The sequence below is a fragment of the Enoplosus armatus genome, chromosome 12 (genome assembly GCF_043641665.1).
Source record: "Enoplosus armatus isolate fEnoArm2 chromosome 12, fEnoArm2.hap1, whole genome shotgun sequence".
NCBI classification, from domain to species: domain Eukaryota; kingdom Metazoa; phylum Chordata; class Actinopteri; order Centrarchiformes; family Enoplosidae; genus Enoplosus; species Enoplosus armatus.
The window spans coordinates 12,435,139-12,459,689 of record NC_092191.1 but is presented as its reverse complement, the minus strand read 5'-3'; the positions used below and the strand labels follow the sequence as shown (position 1 = coordinate 12,459,689).

Here is a 24,551-nt window from a genome sequence, read left to right as displayed (position 1 = left end):
AAACCTGCTGGTGACCAACGACTGTGCGTAATGTGGCCTATTGTGGTTCAAAATGGATGTAACGTGCGACAAGAATTAAGGGAAATTGTGTGGACATTTTCACGTTTCTATGCATAACGTATAGCCCATAATGAATTAATTATTGGCCTAACAAGGCCCATTCAATTACATCCCAAAATGCATTCCAAGAAAATAACAATATGGACCACAATTGCTAGATAATGCAATCTTATAAAGTATTATGTTTTTTGTTCTTTTTAACAGTAAAACTACGTGAGTGAGACTGAACGGCAGCCTATATGACCTGATTGAAACGTTTACGTAATACAGCTGTTTTTACGCTCAAGTTACAATAACGATGAACTGATGATGAAATTAAATGATATCAAACATAATGACACAAGTGACTGTACTGTACCGTGCTTTGTGCGTGTGTGTGTGTGTGTGTTCGCTTTTTGGCTTATTAAAAACACATGGAACTGCAAACAGACAAATACAGAATACATTTATGTACAAATGTACGTTTTAATGTCCAATAGGACGTTTCTGACGCGTTACTGCATTTCAACATTCATATGAATCAGGAGAGGACTCTCAGATAAATTAATGTGGGGTTGGATTTATTCCTCAAGCATATACGTAGTAGTAGTTTCTCATTTTCTCAAATAGTTTCTCAAGCTATGCATCGTTTTTTCCCTGTGAGAAAGCTTGTGGTAGACTTTGGTCTGAGACAAGAACCAGAAACGGAGAGAATTTAGGGGCGAGCTAATGTCCGGTCAGGATTCAGAGATGGACATTAACCAGACAGCCAGCATCCTCGGGACCCACAGAGCGAATACACTCACAGAGGCTCGGATGATAAATATTGTTGGAAAAGTTTCTCTTCGTGTCACTGAAATACATCATTTCCACAAAAAAAAAGCTATATATGCTACTATACTCCAAATAATAATAAAAAATGGTGTAAAGATACAGCCTGCTAGTAAGTTTATAATGATTATATTACATCATAATTATGATAATTACCAACATTTCCACACGTGCCGTTGATTGGAGATGTAGGCTACTTAAACAAACACCTTCACCTCCCAGGTATGGTCGAATACGCAGACACCATTAATGGAGATGAATGGCAACGTAAACAGAGTGTTTGTCTCCTGTGATAGCCTCCCCGGCCACTTCCCCTGGCTACTGCGCTGCCGGTAGGACATACCTGGTGTCAGCTCTAAGTGCTGCAGAGTCACTAGTGTAAATAGAGCTGGCGACAGGACGGCGATGCCTGAGGACGCGGCCTGGCCACGGCTGCTCTGACAGGCGCTGCGATCGCTATCTGGTGCTTCCAAAGATAGCAGCTCGGCTCATCGCTGCGTTAGGCGTGGAGTTTCCCAAAACAGAGTCTCCCATGGCAACCACTCGAGGAGCTTACAAAAGATCCAGGGCCCAAATATAGAGAAGGAAAAGTGCGGGGAGAAGCTGGAGTAACTTAGGCTCTCCCTTTAGGTGGCCCTCCAAGAGTCGCCGCCAATATGGCATCAGATGGAAAAGGGTTTCAGGACTTAAGCCGCCAGTGTTAGTTCGATAAAACGGCTTCTTTTTTAATTCTAAATGTATATGGGGTGGTCTAATGAGCCCGTTTTGTCTCAGCACACCCTGTGCATGTTGTACACCTTAAACCTGACAAACTTTGCGCTATATACATAACATGGTGTTGATCACAAGACCCAGATTTAAACACGATTTTTCTTTTGGGCCTAACAGAAAGGTGATCCACCCCACAGAACTGATGTCTGTGGAAATGTAGTGGATGCACGTGCAGCTTCCTTTAGCTAAGACGACCGATCCAGAAGCGGTGTGCGCGTGTGTTCAGGAGGAAACCATTTAGCAGGCAAAGGGCAGGGAGGTTGAAAATATGAGTGTATTTGAAGGCAGATTATAAAGCAGACATGTTGCTTACAACTATGAGTGAGTGAGTGATGGAAAAGCTGCTTTATTCAGACATTATAATCAGCAGTAACACCGTTTATTATAGCAAGCATGCTATTAAGTAATGAGCTAAATTCCTACATGGTTTTGCTGAATTAAAACGTTACATTTTGTCATTGTGGTGATGTTGTCTCGTGGATTGAACACATGTAAGTGTGCCAGAGTTTCCCATCCGGACATGTTTCAACGCCCTGCAGCTGATTTGCCTCTGTGGCAAACAGAGATTTCTGTGTTTAGTCAGAGGAAGAAAACAAAACACCAGAGGAGGCAGATCACTCTGTCTGTCTTCACGTCTTCTCCGAAGGGCAGGCCTGCTGATTGTGTAATGCGTGTGCGTGTGTGAGAGAGAGAGAGGGGATGGGAAGGGCGTGTACATGCATAGATGCCATCTTTTCTTTATGCACATCTCTGATGTTTGGACACCATGCATCACGACCACACGGTGGCGCTACTCCCCTGTTTGAGCAACAAGGCTGGGGGTCCTCTCTTCGCACTAAGACACTCTATGGTCAGTCTCAAGTTATTTAAAAACTTCACAACTGTGAAATTAGAAAACATCCCGAATTTTAGATTTTTTATAATATAACAATTGCTAAAATTTACAATTCTGAATAATTACAGGTTCAATTCTGTTAAGATTAAATAATGGATCGAAGCAAATCTAACAATTTCATATTAGAATGGTTCTGTAATTGTAAAATCAAGTTGTGCAACAACAGTTATAGCTCATATGCAGAATAGGGCTGCAGGATTGTGGCCAAGCTGCGTTTTACGCACGCTTAGTGAACTTTACGCATCTGATTTTCTTACTACAATTTACATGTAACTGATACTTGGTGAGTACACAGGGGCTGAAACAGCTCCATTTTGCAAGAATAGTTGAAAACATCCACTCCGAGTCGCCAATATTAGCCGTAATATCTGAAATGCTCTCGTCTCCACATACTTAGAAGTTCTGAGAAATGTAGCTCTGTGGAGGTATTACATTTCAACGACCACTGCGTTCGTAACATAAGTTCATAAAAAGCACCTCAAGGTGAAAACCTCATCTGCAAAATCAGTGTCCCTCGTCCTCAATTAGAGCGCAGAGAGCAGCAGGCAGCTGGGCGGTGCGGAGGAGGGACCAGGCAGAGGAAACAGCCTATCAAAGGTTAACTGCTGCAGCTGAGAATATTGTAATAGACTTGACAGCTCCTGATGTAGGTTGTTCATTAGCAGACCGGACTTACTTCACCACAATTAAATTAGAGAGCGTTGAAAAGATCGAATCAGTATAAGGACTTTTGCTTTCGAGTGGCTGATCTCTTGATGCCTCCAAATACATTGCATGCGAGAGTGAGGAAATACCCGTGCGCTTATTTCAATCATGACATTAAGTTTTTCGTCCTTCTCCATCAAAGACATCCTAACCGGACGTGATGCCCGGGGGAAGCCCGATACCGGGAGTGCAGAAGAGATCCGCGCAACAAAGAGCAACACGTGCACCGGGCATGGTGTGACGAGAGTCCCTGATCCGTCTCATCAAGACGCGGATAAGAACCGCATCCACCCGGAGAGGCTTGCTGGGGATCTCCGCCTGTCTGCTGGAAACCTCCGACCTGACACCTACAGCGAGGAGTCCACAGGAGAGGAGACCAGAGAGGGTGAGCAGCTTCATGTTATTCAGCAGTAAAGAGCAGTAAAGACTGTGTTTTACACTGCAACAAATACGACCGAGAGAAGACAGCTTCGCGTGTTATCGGCATTTACATAGATTTTACATTTTGCTTCAGAAACGGGATGAATTTGTCTCTCCTTAATGGCATGTTTGTCTCTTTTGTATCTTTTTTAGATAAAATATGGCTTTAATTCACAACAGAGAAATTATATGATGGGATATTTTCAGTAGTATTTAGAAGGATTTGATTTTTTTAAAAATGTATTTTTCCCAATAAAAATATAAATCCAAATATCTTAAGGCCATATTTGACACCATTAGCATCTGCGCCAATACGACTGAGGGCCAGTAATGGTGCCATACTGTTTGTCATGAAAATGCTATATAATCATAAAGGTTTTTTGCCCCGTCAGACTTTGTTGTTTGAGAAATGTATTCAGGCTATGACACAGTGCTGGAAAACAAAATAATAAAACTAAAATGATTGATTTCATGATATCCCTTCACTTAGTGACAGTGTGAAAGCGAAAGAAGAGGGAAACCTCATATTGACCAACATCAGCACCTTGTTGAAGCGACCTCTCAGCCAGCAGCTCTGCTGCTTTGACCACCTTGACAGAGAAAACACATTTATTGTCATCACACATTTTTATTGTCTTTCCTAGGCCCTGCAGACCAGCAACCACACGGCGTGGAGAGGGATGAACGTCAGAAGGAGGAGGAGGGATATCTCCACAGCGGGGAGACTGTCAGCTGTTTACCCGAGGAGCGGCAGTGCAGGCCCGGTACCAAGAAGCGCTCCAGGGCCGCCTTCTCTCACGCACAGATCTACGAGCTGGAGCGCCGCTTCAACGCGCAGAGGTACCTCTCCGGTCCGGAACGGGCCGATGTGGCAGAAGCTCTGAAACTCACAGAGACCCAGGTGAAAATCTGGTTCCAGAACCGGAGATATAAAACCAAACGGCGTCAGGTGGCGGCCGAGCTGGCGGCGTGCAGCTCGCATAAGAAGGTGGCAGTAAAAGTGCTGGTGAGGGACAATCAAAAGCAGTACCATCAGGCGAACAGAGTACACGTCCCAATGACTGTGCCACTGTACCAGGCCTACCAGTACTACCCCTACCTGCACCACTACGGCCAGCCCTGGAGCACGAACAGCATGTCCTGTGGAGGGATGCTCTGAACTCCAGAGACTGCATGACTTGAGCAACTCAAGGTGCTGCAGCCAGCTGTATGACCCTATGGCACTATGGTGCTGTATGCTGTCAAACGGACTGAGCCTGTACAGTTTTTGAGGGTTATTTTTTTTTTTTACTTCTAACTAGAAACCAGTCTGGCCATTTAAAAAAAAAAGCAAAATAGCAGAACTTTTCCTGCTATTTGGGGTTCATCAAATGCAAATGTCTCTCATCATGACTAGCTAAATTTAGAGATATTCTGTAAGGAAATCAAAAATAATATATAAAACATAAATGTTAGCCTGCAGTGAATATTAGTGTGGGCATGGGAGCCATTACAACGCTCTTTTGAGTATGTGTGAAGAAATCTTTAGCATTTAAGACCGAGATTTGAGTGTGGTTTTAATTTTAAATGATTTACAAGAAACAACATAATAATTTAGAGGATAAATGCTGTTGACTTGCTCAAACTTCTTTCTCTGATCTGCTGGGTAGTTTTCTCATTATCTTATCTTCCATCCATTTTAATAAATATTGTATCTAAAAGACAAAATTGCAAAGGGGCTGTACACAAATTACTGGGGGGAGGGGAGGTTATGTATTTCTTGTTTTTGCTGAGGGGAGGGTAGTCTGACATATGAGAGCTGAGAAAAGGTCCTTATATATTTTTTTATATTTCATCATTCCCTTGTGGGATTCATTTTTAAAAGAATTAAATAGTCGCAAATGATGGTTATAGTGTGCACAGTGGGTCACAAAGGTACCTTTTGCTATATGCAGAAGAGAACAATCCTGTCTCTGTTTCAGGGATTTATCACACTAAATGTTACCTCTACCAACAGTCATTTCCTCCTTCACTTTTTTCTGCATCATAACAAACAGTACGTGATGTCTGCCATACATTTGGATATCACTTATTCTGCCTGTAATTTGCTAATTTGTGAAAATTCATAAATATACTAAGGTTTGATTACACCATTTTAAATTCTTTATGCTTTTGCTTTTTTTTTATTTTAATGGTGGAATGAGTTGTACCAACACAGTGCTACATTTTGAGATATAGGGGGAGGTCATTGCAGGTTTTTCATAAGTCAAGGGTGGGGTCCAAATAAAATATTAACAATGCTGTTAAAAACTGAAAATTAAGATTTAATCCCACTCACCACCCCAGTAACTTTCATTCAGTCCCTAAATATCACAATGCTGAGAAAGTAGCAGTTAGTGGGTAATCTTAATGGTATCCTACAATTAAGCGTGCAAAAATGTATTCTTTTAAATTGGTACATTTATATAAATACTTGAAATAACTCCAGTGGGTCTGAAAGGATGTAGCTGTATTTTATTAATTATTTACAATATATATCAATGTAAAAATATGAAATCAGGCAGTGACTTTTAGTTCACAGTAACAGCTCCTGACTGGGTGCTTCAAGAGCCCACAAGATGATCTATATGTTGCTTTTTTCCACTCCTCAATGACTGCCAGGAACAGTCCATGTTAAGCGACCAGACAGAGCAGAAAGGAATCCTGAATTTATACAAACCCAACAAGAGAAAGTAGCTTATCTTGACGTGCGAGTAGCATGACCGAGACTGACATTTTTAGTAGGCATTTATTTTATTTATGGGACATCTTTATTGATCATGAAACTCAACATAACACCTGCAACAGCACATTCTTTATACAAGCTTTATGGACCTTTAGGGAGCTTTTGGAGAGGGTCATGTGCATGCAAAGAAATGCAGACAGCCAATTGAGTTCACTTTTATTTTAGCATTTTTTATTTTAGCACAAAACTGACTGATTTTACTGACTCAGCCAGATGATTATTCGAAGGTGAATATTTATTAGCGTTTTTATAAATGTGTGTTTCTTATGTGTTTTAAGAGTGAAGCGTAGGCCTACTCTCTACTGTGTGCTGCATGAGTCAGAGAGGGTCAATAGACCGTGGAGATGTTACACCATCCAGCCGGGCTGCACAAAACAGCACCCATTAATCATCCCTTACTGAAAAGACTACACCCTCATCCCAAAGGAATATACATAACAGCCACACTTGGTAGGAAAATGAAAACATAATTCCTAAATGAGGTGACTGGTGCTTTGGCTTAGTCCTTAACTGATTGTATTTATACCAGCCAGTCGGTGATGGCGTTAATTGCCAGAATTGTGTGGCATAAATGGCACTATCTGCCTTACTGATGTACTACAGGTTAACAGATACAAGGTTTTTATGCGGCCAGAAATGTACAAAATAGATTCGTGAAACATATTCAGTGATATGATACAAAGTAAATGTTTGCTCATGTGCAAAATGTATCCAAGTATTTGCACACAGGGGCAGTGTCCTGTCTATCTAAGCCTAGCAAATATCATTATTACTTTATTACAACATTAAAGAGGCCGTGACATCAAAGAACTGTGGTGTTAAAAAGGTACTTGAACTTCCCTTTTCCCACCACGAGCTGCTTTGGCAGAGAAGATGGCCTTGTGCCATACTCAGGCACCAGCCCAAACCTCATTTATCTCTTATATCAAAACACCACTTCAAGCTACCCTAAGTGGTTGACACAACAGGTTTCTGGGAGGGAACACACCTCCTTTATGTCTGTCCGACACCAGGGCACCATTAAGTCTAATTATTTTCATTTACACAGGGTGTATTTGCTGTCCAGGACAGAGACGACTAAGACTATGCAACAGAAAAGTTCATGGTGTTGCGTTGTGGCTCCGAGGTATGCCATTTTCTATGTGCTCTGATTACTCTCATTGTGCTGGTGAATAGCTGCTTTTGTCATTGCCGTCTACCGTGACTAGATAAGATTTGTTCTTTTTCCTGCACCCAGTCTGTGATGTCACACTGATGTAAATTTCCATAGAGAACAAGTAAGGCTCTGATGATGAGTGACACAACCCAGGATGATTTTGATGACTATGGACCTCATCCATAAGTGAGGCTGAACTTTGGATTGTTTTATTCTAAGGGATTCTGGTTTATTACAAATTATTTTCATGTCTTTTGGCCATTATTTTGATCAATTATGATAAAATTATACTCACTCAAGTTAATTGCTGAAATCTGGGAGCATGGCAGCATTGCTGCAACAAAGTCTAATGGAGAAAGAAACACAATCAGTCAGACATTAGAAATCAAGCCAACATTTCAGCCATATTATCTAAACCACTTAATTTGAAAATAAATGTTGTAATAATCCAGGGTGCTGTAGGTCAAAGTTGAACCAGGATGTTTGCAACAGACAGTTTGAGTAATAATTTTACCGTTTGCCTTTGTTTTCTCTTCCAAATACATTTGGCTAACCTTTTGTTTAAAACCTTTACGATTGTCTGATGCTTGTTTCTTGCCTGTCAGACGTCAGATCTCAGCAATTGTGTGTTGTTCCAGCCAGTTGTCCACTGAGCCATCAAGCATTACTGCGCGTATAAATATGTAACGCTCAAGTATGTAAACACTTGGAGCTGTGCTATTAGTGTGCCTCCTCCATGAATAGGCTCATAAAGCAGAGCGAGTTAGAGAATGAAAGGAGCCAGACAGAAGAACACGTTCCTCTGCCTCTTCAAACAATCATCAGCACCAGCTTCCAGATTAAAATAGGATTTAATAATGACAGTGGAAACAGGTAATTTCCTGTTTTCTTTTATGTCGCTGCAGTTTTCTCAGCTGGGAGGAATGCGTTGAGGGTGGGGCTGAGGTACAGTGAGCAACACAGGAATGACAGTCCTCACCTAATCCATGCTTGGCTGCACTTTTAAGATACAGATCTATTGACAGAGAATTCTCACAGGGCTCCTGAGCAGCAATTATATATGCATTTCCGATGCGCCCATTGTAGCAGGAATCATTTTCTCAAGGGCCTTGTTGATTTAAACAATATCATCTTCACATAACTGCTGCTGGCACTGAGACAGCTGGGTAATATGAACAGATTTAGAGCTCACACGAAAGCAGGACAGGGAGAGGCTTCCCCGTCTAAAAATGATTCATGCCCTGCCAATTGTTGATTTTGCTATCAGAGACAATTAGAACAACCGCAAAATGTTTTGCTTCAGGAACACGATGGAGCAGCAGTAGTGTCTGTTCTGCTGCTGTTAATGCGTTGGCCCTCGGCAGACACAGGGCAGGACTCAGGAAGGAGAGGGGTCATGGTTAATACCTCTGTTTAAAGACAGATCGGCTTCCCTTTGACCTGGTCTCCCTCTCTCTCCCTCTCTCACACACACAAGCTGCAAATAATCCCACCCAGAGGACTCTTCAGGCTCGTTCCAGAGACTATTAGCAGATAGCATCAGTTCATGTAGGAATGTAAACATTTACAGTAAAGTTATAAGACATCAACTCCCCCTAGGGAAGACACATCCATCACACCAACCGCATCAGCACTCACAAGCCCCCCCGGTCCCAAAAGGAATTAGACATCACACCTTTGCGCACAATTTGAACCGATTCAGTACAATCAACCCACATTGTTCTGTTTGGCATGTTGGTAAGTTCACTGATTAGGCTGCAGTGTAATTTCTGTTGATTTCTATTACTATTTCATTCTGTTACCAAATTATCATTTTATAAGAACTGGTTTAAAATTCAAACATCTCTTGACACATTTTAGGCAGTTTTAAGCTGAGCAGAGCACCCAGCAGCTACTGTGGCCCAGTGGTCGTAGTATTGTGCATGTAAAGAAATGCAGTGATCCCAGCTCGGTGTTTGTCAGAGCAGGAGTCACGGAGGGAATGAATAGAGAGATGAGCCCACCCAGAACTTATAAAGAACAGGATCATTTTGAGGAAGTAGCCCAGGTCCAGTCCACGTGGCATATATGTGTGTGTGTGTGTGTGTGTGTGTGTGTCCATTAGGAGCAGATGCAGGATGTTCAGGGCTGAGAGACTGAGTGTATTTAGAAGCAGATTAAGGAAAAGTAGAAAGGTAAAGCTTGCGAGGGACTGGAAAATAAATCAAAAAAGACACCATACTACAACACATCTCCATGCCGGACATCTATTATCGGTATTTCTTCATTACATGTTTGTTTGCACTGTTTATAATATTTTTGCTTCCTATAACATATACAATGTATATTGAATTTACAATATGAAAAATATATGTGGGGGGAAAAAAAAGACAGGAAAAAGACAGGAAATAGAGGAAATGAAACTGGAAACATAAAAAGGTTGCATCAAGATCAAGTGAAATGTGTCTGTATGCAACTGTAGAAACAACGTGTCTATCAGTTGTTGAGGTTCAGTATGTGTCCATAGATGGACAGGAAGTCTTCCAAGCTGCTACGTTTCCTTCCTCTGACTCCTCTCCGCTCTCATGTCTCCCACACACATGCTCAGACAGACACACACTCCTCCAGAGCCGGCTCGGAGGAAGAATCCAAATGTTTTAATTAGCGGTGATAAGCAGAGACAAGGAGAGCATTGAGCAGCTCTGACACACAGAGAGAAGTCTTCTTCTATCAGTGGGCTGATAAAGGAACTACTCAGGCCCACTTATGGCCTCTCAAACTACCCTCCTCCCTCTCCTCTTCCTCGTCTCTCTCCACACCTCCAATGAGAGGGACTCTCATCCCCACTGAGTACAGACAGTATCCAAGATATCTAAAAACTTTTGTGCGGCCAGCTTGTTGTCCTTTAAGGCTGCCTTCCTCTCACCGACTTGCAGTTTAAATTAAACCTTTTGTTCTCTCTCTTGCATCTGTACCGTAGTTTTCATCCCCATGTTATACTTATCTGCGCCATGTTTTTAGTCTTTCAGGCTGCATGTTCTTCTCTTTAGACCACATCATTAACTGAACAGCAAGAAGAATATATTTCCCAAGGCTACAGGGTTAAGAAGGAGACTCACTGTAAAAAATATGTCCTAACCTTGAACCAATTCTGTATCTCCGGAGGTCTGGAGACGAAAACACATGCACACACGAGCCTCAAATCTACCTGATACACACACTGAGGGATACAGTGTATACTGGACAGATCCCTCCTGAAGAGGTTTGCCAGAGGAAAATATTTTTGGACATGTGTTCGTAACAAATTAGCAATCTTCATCTGGACTGTCAGCAACTTTGCAGAGCAAAAATGAAATGGTAAAAAAAATTATATATAAATATATATACATTAAAAAAATTTTTTTTAAACAAATATATATATATATATATATAATCACATTTAATGGCTTCCATATAAATCACTGCTGATAATAGCTGTCACTGAAGTTTTTTCAGAGAAGTGTGTAATGAAAGCTTTTGAATTGGTGTGAATGCTTTCGGTAAATAAATGAATGGCTCACGGTTTTCACCAGACCAGTTTGTGCTGACTACAGCTTGAAGGCATGGCAGTAAAGCTTATTTGACAGGAAGGGAAGACAGCTTTCTTTTCAAGCTCAAGTTCAAAGGGCAGGAGGCCTGTTTCTTCCTCAGTGTCCCTGACTGCACCTGTGTTGCTTTGGCGCACGCACACACACACACACACACACACACACACACACACACACACACACACACACACACACACACACACACACACACACACACACACACACACACACACACACACACACACACACACACACACACACACACACACACACACAATCTTGTCCACACCGCTTCCACACTACTGACAGACAACTTTATTTTGGTCTCAGGCTGTGTGTGTGTCTTTGCACTTGCACACGTGCTGTATGAGTGTGTGTGTTGTGGCTCTCTGAAGTGTTTGTAAGAAGATTTTATGACCTCGCTTACCTTTTAAAAGGAATTTGTCACAACATTTGAAACAGAGAGGGGCGGAGGAGACCTGCAATCACCCGTAACAATGCTGCAGTTCATCAGACCCTGCCAAGGCTTCACTTCCAAAGGCCCAAGGGATGTGTGTGTGTGTGTGTGTGTGTGTGTGTGTGTGTGTGTGTGTGTGTGTGTGTGTGTGTGTGTGTGTGTGTGTGTGTGTGTGTGTGTGTGTGTGTGTATATGTGAATGTGCCTTTTGCTTTGATCATGAAAGTAACGTGGTGGAGTAAGTTTTCAACTGCGGATCCCTCCTTAGGCAACACATATACACAGTCTAAATTTTGCACAAAGCCTCCCTAACTATTTTTTTCCCATAATCACATTTTGGCTTTGTCTGCTGGGAAATATCAGTTTCCCAACACTAGGAGCATTATTCTCCCTCTCTCTCCTTCTCCATATTCTGGTCCATTAGCAATGGCATTTTACACTTGGATTTATCGAGGAGCTTTCTATTCAATGTAAGTCTTGCATGTTATGCTTTTATTGCACAAGAAGTGAGAAGGATCCCGTATCAAACTCACACTCACGCCATAGCCACAGACAATATGTCCGTGTTGTCCTGCGTCCTCTACAGGCTTCGCTTCACATGTAAATGCTCATGATCAAAACAACTGTTTTCTATTTAGCCTTCTTTCGAACACTGTGTGCATATGTATTTGTGTGTGTGTTAGTGATCATCTTGTATCCTTGGTGGTGGTGGGAAGAATTTCTCCTCCCCAACTTGTTCTCTTATGTGATGACAGGAACCGTATCTCCCCCGCATCCTAATTCTCCACAGCACTATGGGAGACATTCAAGCCACAACTGGTACAGTAGGTTGATGATCCTTCTGTTATTTTAGTAGATTGTCACTCATCTGGAATTCACATTTTGCTACGCTTCATAATTCAGTCTGAAGCTGCCATCTTGGGAGTCACGTTAGAGTTAACGAGGAATAAACTTATCATGAAATCTAGGCAGGAGCCATTTTTCACTTTTCTCTAAATTTGAATACAGTATGTCCAGGTGACGTAGCCAAAACTGGGAAGTCACAAAAATAACACAATATACCACAAATTACAAAACATTGCTAGTATGGTCAGACTAAACAGTCTGTAAACTGTTGTAATCCTTTTTTATTGGATAGTGACAGTTTGGAGGGTGACAGAAAATACAGGGGGGGGGGGGTGACATGAGCCTGGGCTGCTGTGATGAGGACTCAGCCTATAGGACTCAGTTCACTAACGGATTAATCCGGCCCTGAATGAGGGGGTGGCTCCGAGATAATATTTCAGCATCACTTCAGCCCACTTTTCTCAGAAATACAATTTGGAACAATAATGGAAATGAAACATGAAAATCAGAGATAACATCTCAATTATGGTTATCTTGTCTGCAGATTGTTGCACAGGATCAAGTTTTACAGGAATGCCAGTAAATAACAAAATCTAAACAAATTACACCAGCCATAAATGTGTATCACATGTTCTATTATTTGCTAAATGTATGCACCAAAAAGCTTGTTTGCCTCTACTCCTCTCTACTAAAGCCTTTCTGCTTGAGACCCTGGTCTCTCCTCTTCTCTTGGCTTCTCTCCTCTCCTCCTGCCCAGAGTGGGAGAGACTGCAGCAGCCAAAGGGATTACAACAACAGCTCCTTTATCCAGCAGCACCCCCAAGGAGCGTGAGATCACAACCTGTATGTGTCTGTGTGTATCCCAGTGAGTTAGACGAAGAGCCTGTAATCACACCTCATCCATTAGCTGCTGGCAAGGATGGAATAAAGTGGACATTATGGCATAATCCTGTATCACTCTGTAATTCATGCTGAGTGGTCCAGTCATGATTTGGCTTAATATATGGAGAGCGATCTGACAAGAGAAGCAACAAAAGAGCCATAAATATGTAGAGTAAGAGAAGGCGAGCGACCGAGGGAGAGTTGTTGTAGAGGACCTGAGTCCTTCAGGCGTTCACATTCCTAAGTACCCTAGTGGTGTGTGTGTGTGTGTGTGTGTGTGTGTGTGTGTAAGTGATTCTGTGTGAAATACACTCGTCCACAGGTGCTTGCTGTAAGGAGCTTTGACCGGAGGCTTGAGTTTCCAAAACATGGGCTTACAGAAATACACAAGGGAGTGTATGCATGTGTGTTTCTGCCAGCCCTTCATCAATTTGTAAGGGTCTTTTCCACCAGAAAAGATACATGCAGTGTGTGTGTGTGTGTGTGTGTGTGTGTGTGTGTGTGTGTGTGTGTGTGTGTTATTGTCCAAATACAGTCAAGATGGCCTTGAAATAGCGATAATATTCAGTCAAGGAGATAAAGTGTTTCAGGTTTGTTTAAAGGGCAGCAGCCACTGATCTACACACTCACACACACCCACTGGGTAAACACCTCAGAGTAATTATGACTGACAGTGTAAAGTGTGCCACTCTGACAGCAATAACTATCCTCTATTTAATGCCTGTTTATATTAAAAGGGTAAATTGTAAAGTAAATTGTTTTCTTTAAAGGGTGCAATTGCTGTGACAAGATCGTTACTCATTATCGTAATGGTAGAACTCTATTAAGAGAGGTTTAAATTAATCATCAGTTAGTCTTTCTAGGTCAGGCTCACTTATTTACTGGACATACAGTAGCTCTTCACAGGCAAATCTCTCTCTGTAGAATGACTTGACGGAGAGATGAGAAAAACAGAAGGAGGTAGTGACCAAAGTAAGTCACCAAGATGTAACTATAGCTACTCACAGAACAACATCCTATATAACTGATCTGGCCAAGTTACCACCAACTTTACATAAGAGAAAAGAAAAGTATATGACAGGATGGACAGATTGGCCTGTTTAATAGGAAACACTTTGGACAAAAACATGGTATCGTCCACCCCTTCCCCTTCTTTCTCTTTTATTTAACAAAATATAATTTGTTTTAAATTATCTTTTTTTCTAGGTATGATTTGCTTTATGATTGTTCTGGGATTATAGGATTGAGCGTGTTCCTGTTCATATATGTGTTTAATGATTTGAATGTGCCCCACAAAGCCTGGGAATAAAAACAGTATTAAAACAAAATACAGGAGACATTTTGACCTGCATATATGTATATGCAATATATATATGCAATAGCAGGAAAAGCACAGGTGTTATTAATAGAATTAATGATGGCTCAGTTCCAATGCAGTGTCCCAGCCAACATATATCAGGGCCCTGGAGTTGGCACACTTAAATGGAAAAGAGTCATTATTATTATTGTTATTAATTACATCTGTGCTTTTCCTGCTATGACATGCTAAAACATCTATGGGACTCACAGAACTAAGGACTGCAGAAACAGAAAAATGTGTTGGCATCAATAGAAATGTATCACCTGCCAAGGGGAAGCACTTTTGTCTGGGTGACAGAAAGGACAGAAAAACAAACTGTTAAGAGTTATGCCTTGACAACATTTACTTTGTACAAAGGGAATTTTCACAATCAGACTAAGGGCATATTTTTAACAGATTGTCCTTAAACTGGCTCCTACCCCACCTGACATCTGGTCTGCTACACAGACGACACTACACAATCGACAGCTTCACCCAACACAGGAACAATATCTACCCACACCCACAGCATCAAGTTCACTGCGACCACAGTGTACTTCCTGTACAACAAAAGCAGTGAAGACCCTCCTACACAGAGCAGAACATGGGCCGATGGTTTCAAGAAGTGCATGTTGAGAATCCCGCCTGACGTATATGAAAATATCAAAGTAATTACTGAGATCTCAGAAACCGCCACATTGTTAAAATAAGTCCAGTGGGGAAACAAGCATGAGCAGACAATCACACAGTACAGGTTGTAAACACGCCAACAAGCTAGTAGGGGGACGTTTGAGTTTATTATTTTGTCACACATACTGTTCCCAAAGTAACTTCCATCCTAAAAGTGTTTTGAATGTCTAGTGACAAGTAGCCATTGATATTTTCACTAGAAGAGAAGAGAAAGTCATTAAAACAGATTTCAAACTACTGAAATGCGCCTCAGAGTATTTCTGTCTTGACACTGCTTGCCTCTGCATATCACTCAGACTAATAATGGATGAATACTGTATAATACATGCATGCTCTCTACTCTTTTTCTTTCTTTATCTCCACTTAAGTGCAGACACACACACACACACACACACACACACTATCTCTCTTATACAAACAGAGTGGGAAAGAAAGGGGCAAATGACCAGACTAAATAGTTTACTCCTCTTAGACTGCTGAGAGTTGGAGCAGACAGGCTCAGTCACACTCTCCCACACAGACAGACAGAGAAATTAAAAGCAGAAACAGCAGGACAGAGGAAACTTGCCTTTGCCTTTTTTTATTTATTTATTTATTTTAAATCACAGTATTTCTACACACATGCCATTTCAACCCACAACTTTCTTACTCATGTAAAGCCTGTCAGTCAGTCTCATCCAGAGAGACAGTGGACAAGCTCTAGGTGGGTCTATCAGCATAAACTATGACAGGCCACACATACTGTTTACATGCATGCAGATATAGTGGGAGAGAGAGACAGAGACGGTTCATTAACACTCTCTGTTTGAACAGGTGCCTGTCTGACAAGCGTGCGTGAGTGTGTGTGTGTGTGTCTGTGTCTGATTCCAATTCTGTGTGTGTACATGTGGAGGATGAGTTGGGGGAGCTGTCACTTCTCACCACGATCTGTAAAAATGTTAAACCTGATGTGTCCACACACTCTAACTAAAGGATTTTGGCGTTTGTGTAGTCCGCCTCATATTCATCCCAGATGTGAACATGTCAAACGACTGTCCGCCATTATTCCAACCTATAGGAAGACCTTAAGGGCAGGCAAACTTTTTTATGATTTAAAAACTAATTTTCCATGTAAAAACATTTATCAGTTAAGGTTCACAATCTGTGACGTGCAGTTTATTTATTTTTACAGACATCATTCCAAGAGTCAGTTCATGTAATGCAATTTTGTACACAAACCAAAATGGAGTGCTAATTATCTCATGCTAGTCCTAACCTGGAGTGTGTAGAAAATAGGAAAAACGAGGAAAGAGAAGCAGATGGACTGATTTCCAAGACTAGAGAAATATCTGAGAGGTGGGTTAGCTTACCAGGTGTTAGCAGCTAGCTGGTCGGGACAAGGCCTCCCAGGCTGGTCTCTGGTCTAGTGAGCGGCAGGCTCCCTCTTGGTACTTCGTTCAGTTTAGGTTGTTATAAATCAGAGCTGGAAAGGTGCAAAGCTGTAGCATGTCCCGAGTAGCACCTCTAAAAAAAACAAGAGTTTCCCCGAGACGGGAATTCCCGCGTACACCTGAGCCTCGTCACGTGCTAAGATAACTTCAGTGGATGCGCGCGCACCTCACCGTGACGTCCTTATCAACAGCGTAACGACACCTCAATATTATTTCTCAATGAAAACCGGTCCAAAATGTTTAAGAAAAGATTATTATATTATAACCAACTCATATAAAGGTACCGCCTCCTGACCAATCAATTCTCTTGAAAAACTGCATCACCAATCATAGAAGATCCCGTGGAGCTTGAACGGAAAGATGCCCTGGGTATGTTGAACTTGCTCCGTAGTACAGGCCTCTGCTGGCTCCAGATGTTATGGCAGACTGATGACAAGCAAGGATAGGTCTTTATTTGTTTGAACTGCATCGTTCTACATTTTGTGCTGATATTATTTTAAGAATATTTTGTTAGGCTTGTTACCTGCTATAGTGCTATCTTTTGAGGCACTAAAAGAGTTTTTCAACATGCAATCTACATGGCAGTTGCTTTTGAAGGTTATCAAAGTTTACTTTATCATGCAGCATTTCCTGAATTCCAAGGCTTCACTCTAGCTGTTTGTATGCAGGCTATGTGTCCACAAGTTCAGATTGTGTTTTCAGTCTTGTGGGTCAAAGTTGAAACCTGCACCTGTGTTCAAGACTAAACAACTGTACCTGCCTCAAACTAAAAATAAATACCTGAAAACACTCGTGTTTCTAGCAGTACAAATGTGGCTCAGGGCATTGCCTCGTTTTCAATCATCCCATTCTTTGGTTTCTATTCACCAGTGAAACAAAGACTTAAAATACTTTACATACAAAGATTAAAATGGAAATATGGACTAATGATTTTTGCAATTACTAGTGAAAAGGCAAGAAAAGAGGGCTCCTATCATTTATGAGCAGTGAGTAGAGCCCTGCTGCTCAGTTTTTATTCAACGAGTGCAATTCAGTGTCAGAAACAATCAGACATCAATCAATAAGAATGACAGCTTCCATTTATGTGTACTCAATGGGGGTACAGATACATATCTTGTGGGATACTGAACTCCTTGAAAATGAAATTCTTCTTTTGGGCACAGTACATTGTACACAACCTTTGCTGTCGAACACAGATATTGAAACTCAGTTGTTCACAAGCTGAAAACAGGCTGATAGCTACAGTTAATGCACAGAAATTGCCATCTTAATGCTGCCTTGGTCACGTACACAAGGCATTAATGGTGAGTATTTGGATGAGCCATGGGTTGACTAAACACATAAATGGGAGAAAACAAAAGGGGAAGTTTAGAGTTATATATTTGCTGGAAATAAAACACAATTTAAGGAATCAAAAGTATTAAAAATAAATTAATCCAATTACATGAAAGGGCACAATCTTAAACATTTGAAAAATGGAAATATAATATTAGATTCATCATATTCCTTTATTTAACTGCCAATAGCAAGACAAAAAGGGAACTCCTATTGGACTACACTTCAAATTACACAGTTCAATTAATCAAGACATAAAAGATGGTCTTAACTTTTGCTCTCAACTATTTGAGCTGCCACTTTGGCAAGGTCCCATTAAATTTCTACTGAAGGTATCTGGGTACTGATCCATTCCAGGAAATGAATGTGTGCTAGATAAACAACAAAAATTCTCAGCTAGGGTCAATTTGCTGGCCGAAACACTTTTAAATTGGATCAAATCAGCACGATATTGCCGAGTAAGGACTAAATGCCTGTGTGTAGGATTATTGTGAGAATAGTCTGTTATGAGACAAAAAAACAAGGTTTAGTCATAAATCCAGAAAAGGGTCTGGATCAGGAGTCAGTTATTACTTTTATTTGCAAACTCAAGGTTTGGATGGGTGAAAATAAAAATTAACAAAGTAAGAGTTAACAAAGTAACACTACTGCCCTCTGCTGACAACCTTTCCGACTCAAAACTTGTGCAGTCTTCACATTTATCCTCAGCTTGGACAAACGTAGTGGTTACTAGAATGGCTCAAAAGAAATCCAGATTAACTAGTTCTATAATACTGTGTAAATGTTTTCTCCTAAAAGAGAGAAACAACATAACTCAAACCATACCTAGTCTTGAAACAGTGTCGGAGAAATATAACTACTCACACTGCCTTTGAAGATGTCTTTCTTGTCTGCTATGTCTGAAAGGGATGGGACAACTGAGGTGGATCTTAGTCAGATTCTATGTGCGTATCGACTTCATCTTCAGATTAAACCAAGTAGAGATCTACATCTAAGCCTCCATGTGCTGCGCTCTCCTCTTGTTGTGCTGGTGCTTGGTGAGTCCATACTTGAAGAACTCATAGACCGACCAGCTGATGGCTGTGGAGGGCATCTGGTAGATGACCCTCGCCTGGACTCCCTTGAAGAAGCCCTGCAGGCCGCCCAGCCTATAAACTGTCCGGAAGGCATGGGCCAGGCCTGAGATATGTCTGTGGGCTCCTTGGCCTTGGCCCTTGCCAGGGCCTTGGCAAGAAGGGAGGGAGCCAAGGGTTAGAGACTCCTGGGTGTTGAGCAGGGTCTTGCAGACGTCCAGAGGTGTGGTGGCCGCAGCCGCGATGGCTCCAGCCAAAGCTCCGGACAACATGTGGGATGAGGGATTGTATTGTCTGTGGGGGTTGAGCAGCTCCTGAAGGTACTCGTAGGTCATGAAGTGGAGCGCCTGGAAGGGCACGTTCATGGTGAGCTGGGTGGTGTAGCTGCGGTAGAATGCAGCAGGGCCCTCTTTCTGCCACACGGCACGTACACAGTCCAACACGCCGCGGTAGGGCGAATTATACATCTGCATGCGCTGCTTCACAACTAGGAAGACATGGGAGGAAGTATTGATGGAGAAGCGCAAATAGGTCCAGGGTTGGCAGTGTAAAGGGGACAAAGATAGAAAAAGAAGAAATTAGTGAGCCATTACCTGCAGTAAAGCTGTCCTTAAAGCATATGTAGTTTCAATAAACAGAAAGATGTAGTGTGTCATTTTAATAGCTCAGACAGCTGCATCCCATCTAACAGCTGCACACGAGGACTCAGACCAGTGTCCTTCTACTGACATGTTTGGGCAGGTGGACTAGAGGCAGCTGTGTAAGTCAATATGTGAGACTGCAGGGTTAAGGCCAACATGTGAAGATGGTTGGTAGAGGTGTGGCACCTGTAAGTTTCTTCATTGATATTTCTATGTGGCAAACTAGTTTTGAGAGAGAAAATGTCTTAATACCTATTTTAATTCTGTGGTCAAAGTCAAATGGCATTGTACTGTAAAATGTTGTCCTTACCTTCAGCTGGGTTCATGGCGGCATCATGAAGCAGCGTGGCCACACACCCAGCTGTTCCTGAAACAAAGAGGCCTCGGAAATCACTACACATTGAGATAAAAAGCATGAATACACAAGGAAAATAGAAGAGACTGCAGTAAAGAGGCATAAAATGAGAAGGGAAAAGCATTTTCATTTGCAACAGTAAGAGGCCCTTTTGATCATATCACAGCCTTCACTGCCTTATTCCTAGAAGCTGCAGATGTCATGCTCAAAACAATATATCATCATAGCAGAATTGGTGCATATTCAGCAAATTGCTCAGGTGTAAACTAGAGATCAGGCCTGACCGAATTCTTGAGGGCAAACCTGAGCAAAGAGAGACACCTAGTGGACAGGCAGTTCATTGCTCCTTTGAGAGCTGTAAATCAAACCCATAAGCTTGAAAAGACAGGACCAACAGAGGAGAGAGCAAATGAGATGGGAGAAAGAGGACTTACCCAGCCTCCCACTATACTGGAAAACAAGGAAGAGAGAGAGAGAGAGTAGGGAGAACAAGGAATAAGGTTGGCATTCAGAGCAAGTTTTCAAATTGAATCTTTGGTTTCTATTCTTTCTATTTTGTGGTGGAGGTGACTTTGCTGAACAAATTGTTTAACTTTCCTAAAGGCCAGCAACAGATCGACAGCTGACCCTGGCACTTCCTGTAGCTATGAAAAGGCTCTACCCAATTTGATGGCCTGCCAGGGGTTTGTAGGACTGGTCAGGACCTGGATTATGCTGAGTCAGCAGCTTCGCAGCAATCACACTAATGTTGCTTGGCATTAGGGTTGGAGTTGGACAAGTCCTACATATCAACCTATCTCACGGTGATCTCAAAGTTAAGCTAGCCATACATCATCTGTACATCTACGGTATATGTCACTGTTAATGTGTGTATATGTATGTTTTATGGTACCATTAGCCAAATGACTGTTAGCCCCTGGGTGAATGACATCACTTAGAGTCTTTTTGAGTTTCTCATAGCAGGCAAAATAGAGGGCATGGGCAGGTCCCGCCCCAACTGCGGTTGCATTCAGGCCTCTCATTGGCCGCCACACTCCCTCTGTGGCAACAATCCGGCGAAGAGCATCCATCACGTTCCTGTAGCGGGCTGCGGGGTCAGGCTGGAGGCTCTGCATTCGTGTCTGGAAAAGAGGAAAAGGTGGAGTGTAGCAAAGTTCAAAGTCAACAGTGTGCTCCCTTCCAACCATCAGGGCTAGGTATTAAGTTTCGTAATATAACCAATGAATTTGAACTGAATTTGATATAAAAATAGAATGTAAAGCATAATTTAATTTTGCCATATGTCTGCCAAATACAGCAAAAAATAGCAACGGCAATGAAAAGAGGCCTGAATAGACTGCAGTGTGAATAAGGGGTCAAATAAGGGAAATGAGGTGTTCGACATTGTGTGTGGAGTGTGTTGGTGTACATGCATAATTGAATAGAAGGAAGTATGGCGTTACAAGCTCCAAGGTCACAAGGGGACATAAGCTGACTTCCTGTAAGCCTCTTTTCCCACTGACCCTGAAGTACACCTTTCTCCCTTTCTCTTCCTCCACACACACGCGTGCGCACACACACACGCACACGCACACACATACACACACACACACACAGACTAAGATCAGTAAAAAACATTATATAAATATTATCTAGTGCAAGGGATCAGTGTTTCAGTCGCCTGTTATTTGGTATTTAAAGAGGGTTGTCTGGGGACTGACTGGGTGAGGGTGTCTGTCTCTGAGGAACTGGCAGCGACATAATCCCTGAATACCAAACTTCCAGCTGAATGGACAAATTTACACCCCACTGTGTATGTGCATGTAGTGTTCTAGCAAAGCATAAACATGGCCTCATGTCACTCTATACAGCTGTGGAATGCAGGGCCTACAGAGAGCTAGCAGCAGTAGTACGAGTGGTATGCATCAAGTTACTTCACGTCTGGCACACAAATCTATTGCACATCTCTTTGCATGATAGTAAAAAGAGACTGTAATCTGAATACTGGCCTCCTGATTCATGATGCACCATACAAACTCATGCATGGATGTCTTGCATGTAACAGCTACCGGTCCGGCGTGTTTATCTATAGTATGTTTGCACATCTTGAAAGCAATGACCTTTGTACTTAATGTAAACACTACATCGGCCACTCTTTGGAGAAAACACTTAAGACTTTTTGGTTTCCTTCAATGACAAATTCAATTCAATTCAATTCAATTGAAATTCCATTCATGTGCACAGTGCAATATACACTCTGACAGACCTACAAATGCAACACGCTTTTTAAAATCCACAACCAATTACTGGGATTTAGGATACATTAAGGGCGAATGACAGTGTACTCTAAAACTGTAATTACACAACAATCTCTTTAGTGAAGAGCTTATCGTACAGGGGGAAGAGTCTTTATTTGGTATCGGGGGAAACCCTATACCAAATAAAGAAACCCTAATTTTGCTGAGTCACAATGCCCCAAATCTCCTGCAGCATGCTTAGGAAGACGCTGAAATGCAATAGCGGTGTGGCAGACACTCTGCACACGAGAAGGCTCTGTAAACATTGGTCTTGTCAAAGTTGGGGGCTGGACAGACCGCAACAGAGTTAGACTACAGGTGGAAGAGACATGGATGAAGCGTGGCCGTACTGATAGCTTTTCAGTCTGACATGGACAGCTGACTATACTAAGCTCATTGCCACTAGCCCCATCCCTCTAACCCTGTGTTACATAATGATCACCACTGCATGGCCATAACTAGCTGACCTCCTGGGGTAACAGGTCATGCTTCATTAGCTATGTTTAAGTTAAAAACAAAATAAAATGATCTCATGCATAATAAAGAAGACCACATGATAAGAACTGAAGTTGCATGACTCACATGTGATCAAAAGACCTTTGCAAACAATTAGTTATGGGGTGTGGAGCAGTAGGCCTGCTGCCACACTGTATAAAACCACCAAACTGTCCACTGTGGAGTGGAGGGGCCAAAATGTCTCAAAAGTGCAGTGTAATTCATTTCTATATGTCTTGTAATAATGGTGGCAGACAGTGCGTAAGTTACTAGAAACAACAACATTCAACCAACCCCTTGTTATTGTAAACAGAAAGTACAGCTTTGGTCTCCCAGAACTGCCTTGCAGCTGGAATTAATAACCGGTTCCCCTCATTAGCTAACGCCATTTCAACAACTTAACTAGCTTAAGTTGTTCGTTTCAGATTTGCTTACACGTAAAATGTACACATTAGTTACGTAACATTATATCCGTTTAGGCTTTGACATCAGATTGATCGGATGATGTTTAGTAGTTTTACGCAAAGTGACCAAAGGGGCTCCTGCGTTTGACCCTGCTAAAGGTTGTCATAACAACTAGCTAGTAGCTAACGTTAACTTATAATAGCATGCTAACCAGTTAGCTAGTGTGGATGTGAAACGCTAACTGCGCCCACTGACCTTGTCCTCACAGCCGTCAGCTCTGCAGCATGTTTAGGTTAGCTAATAAGCTATGCTAACAAACATGCTGGCTACAAGAATAATATCCACAGAACACAACAGAGAGCAGGCTGTGAAAGCAACGAACATTCATAAAAAGTTGTGGGTCAGCTGGTTAGCCACTGAGCTATGCTACCTTGACACAGTCGATGGGGAACATGAGGCAGTGCTCCATGATCCCGGCCACGGCTCCAGCCAACATGTGGGTGCTAGTGGAGGCTCCCTGTGGCAAACCCTCATAGTCTGGTTCAGAGTCCTCTGTCTGTGCATCTTGTGCACTGCGGATACAATCAACAGTCTGCAGCTCCGTTTCCCCTCCGATCCGGGGTGTCAGGCTCCCCACGATACTTTCCGAAACTCCCCAGAACCTGCCCCCCAGCCATCGAACTTCTGCCCCGGCAGATGCACCAGCAACCCCGGGATCATTGCCTGTAGTCTCCGCTGTCATCCGACGCCTCCTCACAAATCCATCTGCTTCCATGAGAAACCAGGTACTGTGTTAAGTCTTTAGGCACGCAGACACGGCGTCTTGTGGGTAATTTCAGTCCTAAAGTTTTACATTCCTTTGGGGTTGTTTCACAGCTTCTTGCCTGCTACAGCATTCCCTCCCCGCCTCTATACTCCCCAGCCAGAGCCAAGCAAGGGAGGCCGCGGCGGACAAATACACACCGAGCCCCACCACAGGCCGCGATGAGGAAATAACCTCTGATTGGTTACTATAGACAAATCCTATTCACGCTATTGGGTGAGGGACACGTCACTCATGATTGCATTTTGGTGAAGACTTCAAACTCTGTCATGTGGCAGTTGACATGAGGCATTGCTACACGTTAAGAGCATCTGTGAAAGCTATCAAAAGGCTGACCTCGGTCACTGTAGGTCGCTCT

The 24,551-nt window shown here is 42.3% G+C and overlaps 2 protein-coding genes and 1 long non-coding RNA gene across 5 annotated transcripts; 1 reads left to right on the top strand and 2 right to left on the bottom strand.

Moving 5' to 3' along the window:
• The first annotated feature begins 3,235 nt into the window (after positions 1-3,235).
• nkx3.3 (NK3 homeobox 3) lies at positions 3,236-5,356 on the top strand. The gene is made up of 2 exons (XM_070916174.1): positions 3,236-3,626; positions 4,306-5,356. The coding sequence occupies exons 1-2, from the start codon at positions 3,350-3,352 to the stop codon at positions 4,818-4,820; spliced, it is 792 nt and encodes a 263-aa protein (XP_070772275.1). The 5' UTR covers positions 3,236-3,349; the 3' UTR covers positions 4,821-5,356.
• Positions 4,276-8,208, bottom strand: LOC139294319 (uncharacterized). Of its 2 annotated transcripts, none has more exons than XR_011598402.1 (3): positions 8,180-8,208; positions 7,877-7,927; positions 4,276-4,541 (listed from the first exon to the last, which is right to left on the bottom strand). It is a non-coding gene; the product is annotated as an uncharacterized lncRNA (long non-coding RNA). The 2 variants fall into 2 exon arrangements; XR_011598403.1 differs by having other exon boundaries at positions 4,539-4,664; positions 8,180-8,195.
• Positions 8,209-17,761: 9,553 nt separating this feature from the next.
• Positions 17,762-24,302, bottom strand: slc25a28 (solute carrier family 25 member 28). Of its 2 annotated transcripts, XM_070915861.1 has the most exons (5): positions 23,801-24,302; positions 21,087-21,315; positions 20,150-20,206; positions 19,356-19,685; positions 17,762-19,322 (listed from the first exon to the last, which is right to left on the bottom strand). In XM_070915861.1, exons 1-5 carry the CDS (start codon positions 24,143-24,145, stop codon positions 19,117-19,119), a joined length of 1,167 nt encoding a protein of 388 aa, XP_070771962.1. In that variant the 5' UTR covers positions 24,146-24,302; the 3' UTR covers positions 17,762-19,116. The 2 variants fall into 2 exon arrangements, with proteins under 2 accessions (XP_070771962.1, XP_070771961.1); XM_070915860.1 differs by having other exon boundaries at positions 17,762-19,685.
• Between the last annotated feature and the right edge of the window lie 249 nt (positions 24,303-24,551).

What these genes read in the sequence shown, in the direction of transcription:
- nkx3.3 (XM_070916174.1), top strand. Translation starts at nt 3,350, where the DNA reads ATGACATTAAGTTTTTCGTCCTTCTCCATCAAAGACATCCTAACCGGA. An exon ending in AGGAGAGGAGACCAGAGAGG is followed by an intron (nt 3,627 to 4,305) that starts GTGAGCAGCTTC and finishes TGTCTTTCCTAG; the next exon opens with GCCCTGCAGACCAGCAACCA.
- slc25a28 (XM_070915860.1), bottom strand. Translation starts at nt 24,145, where the DNA reads ATGGAAGCAGATGGATTTGTGAGGAGGCGTCGGATGACAGCGGAGACT. An exon ending in TCCCCATCGACTGTGTCAAG is followed by an intron (nt 21,316 to 23,800) that starts GTAGCATAGCTC and finishes CCTCTTTTCCAG; the next exon opens with ACACGAATGCAGAGCCTCCA. An exon ending in TAACAGTCATTTGGCTAATG is followed by an intron (nt 20,207 to 21,086) that starts GTACCATAAAAC and finishes TCTTTGTTTCAG; the next exon opens with GAACAGCTGGGTGTGTGGCC.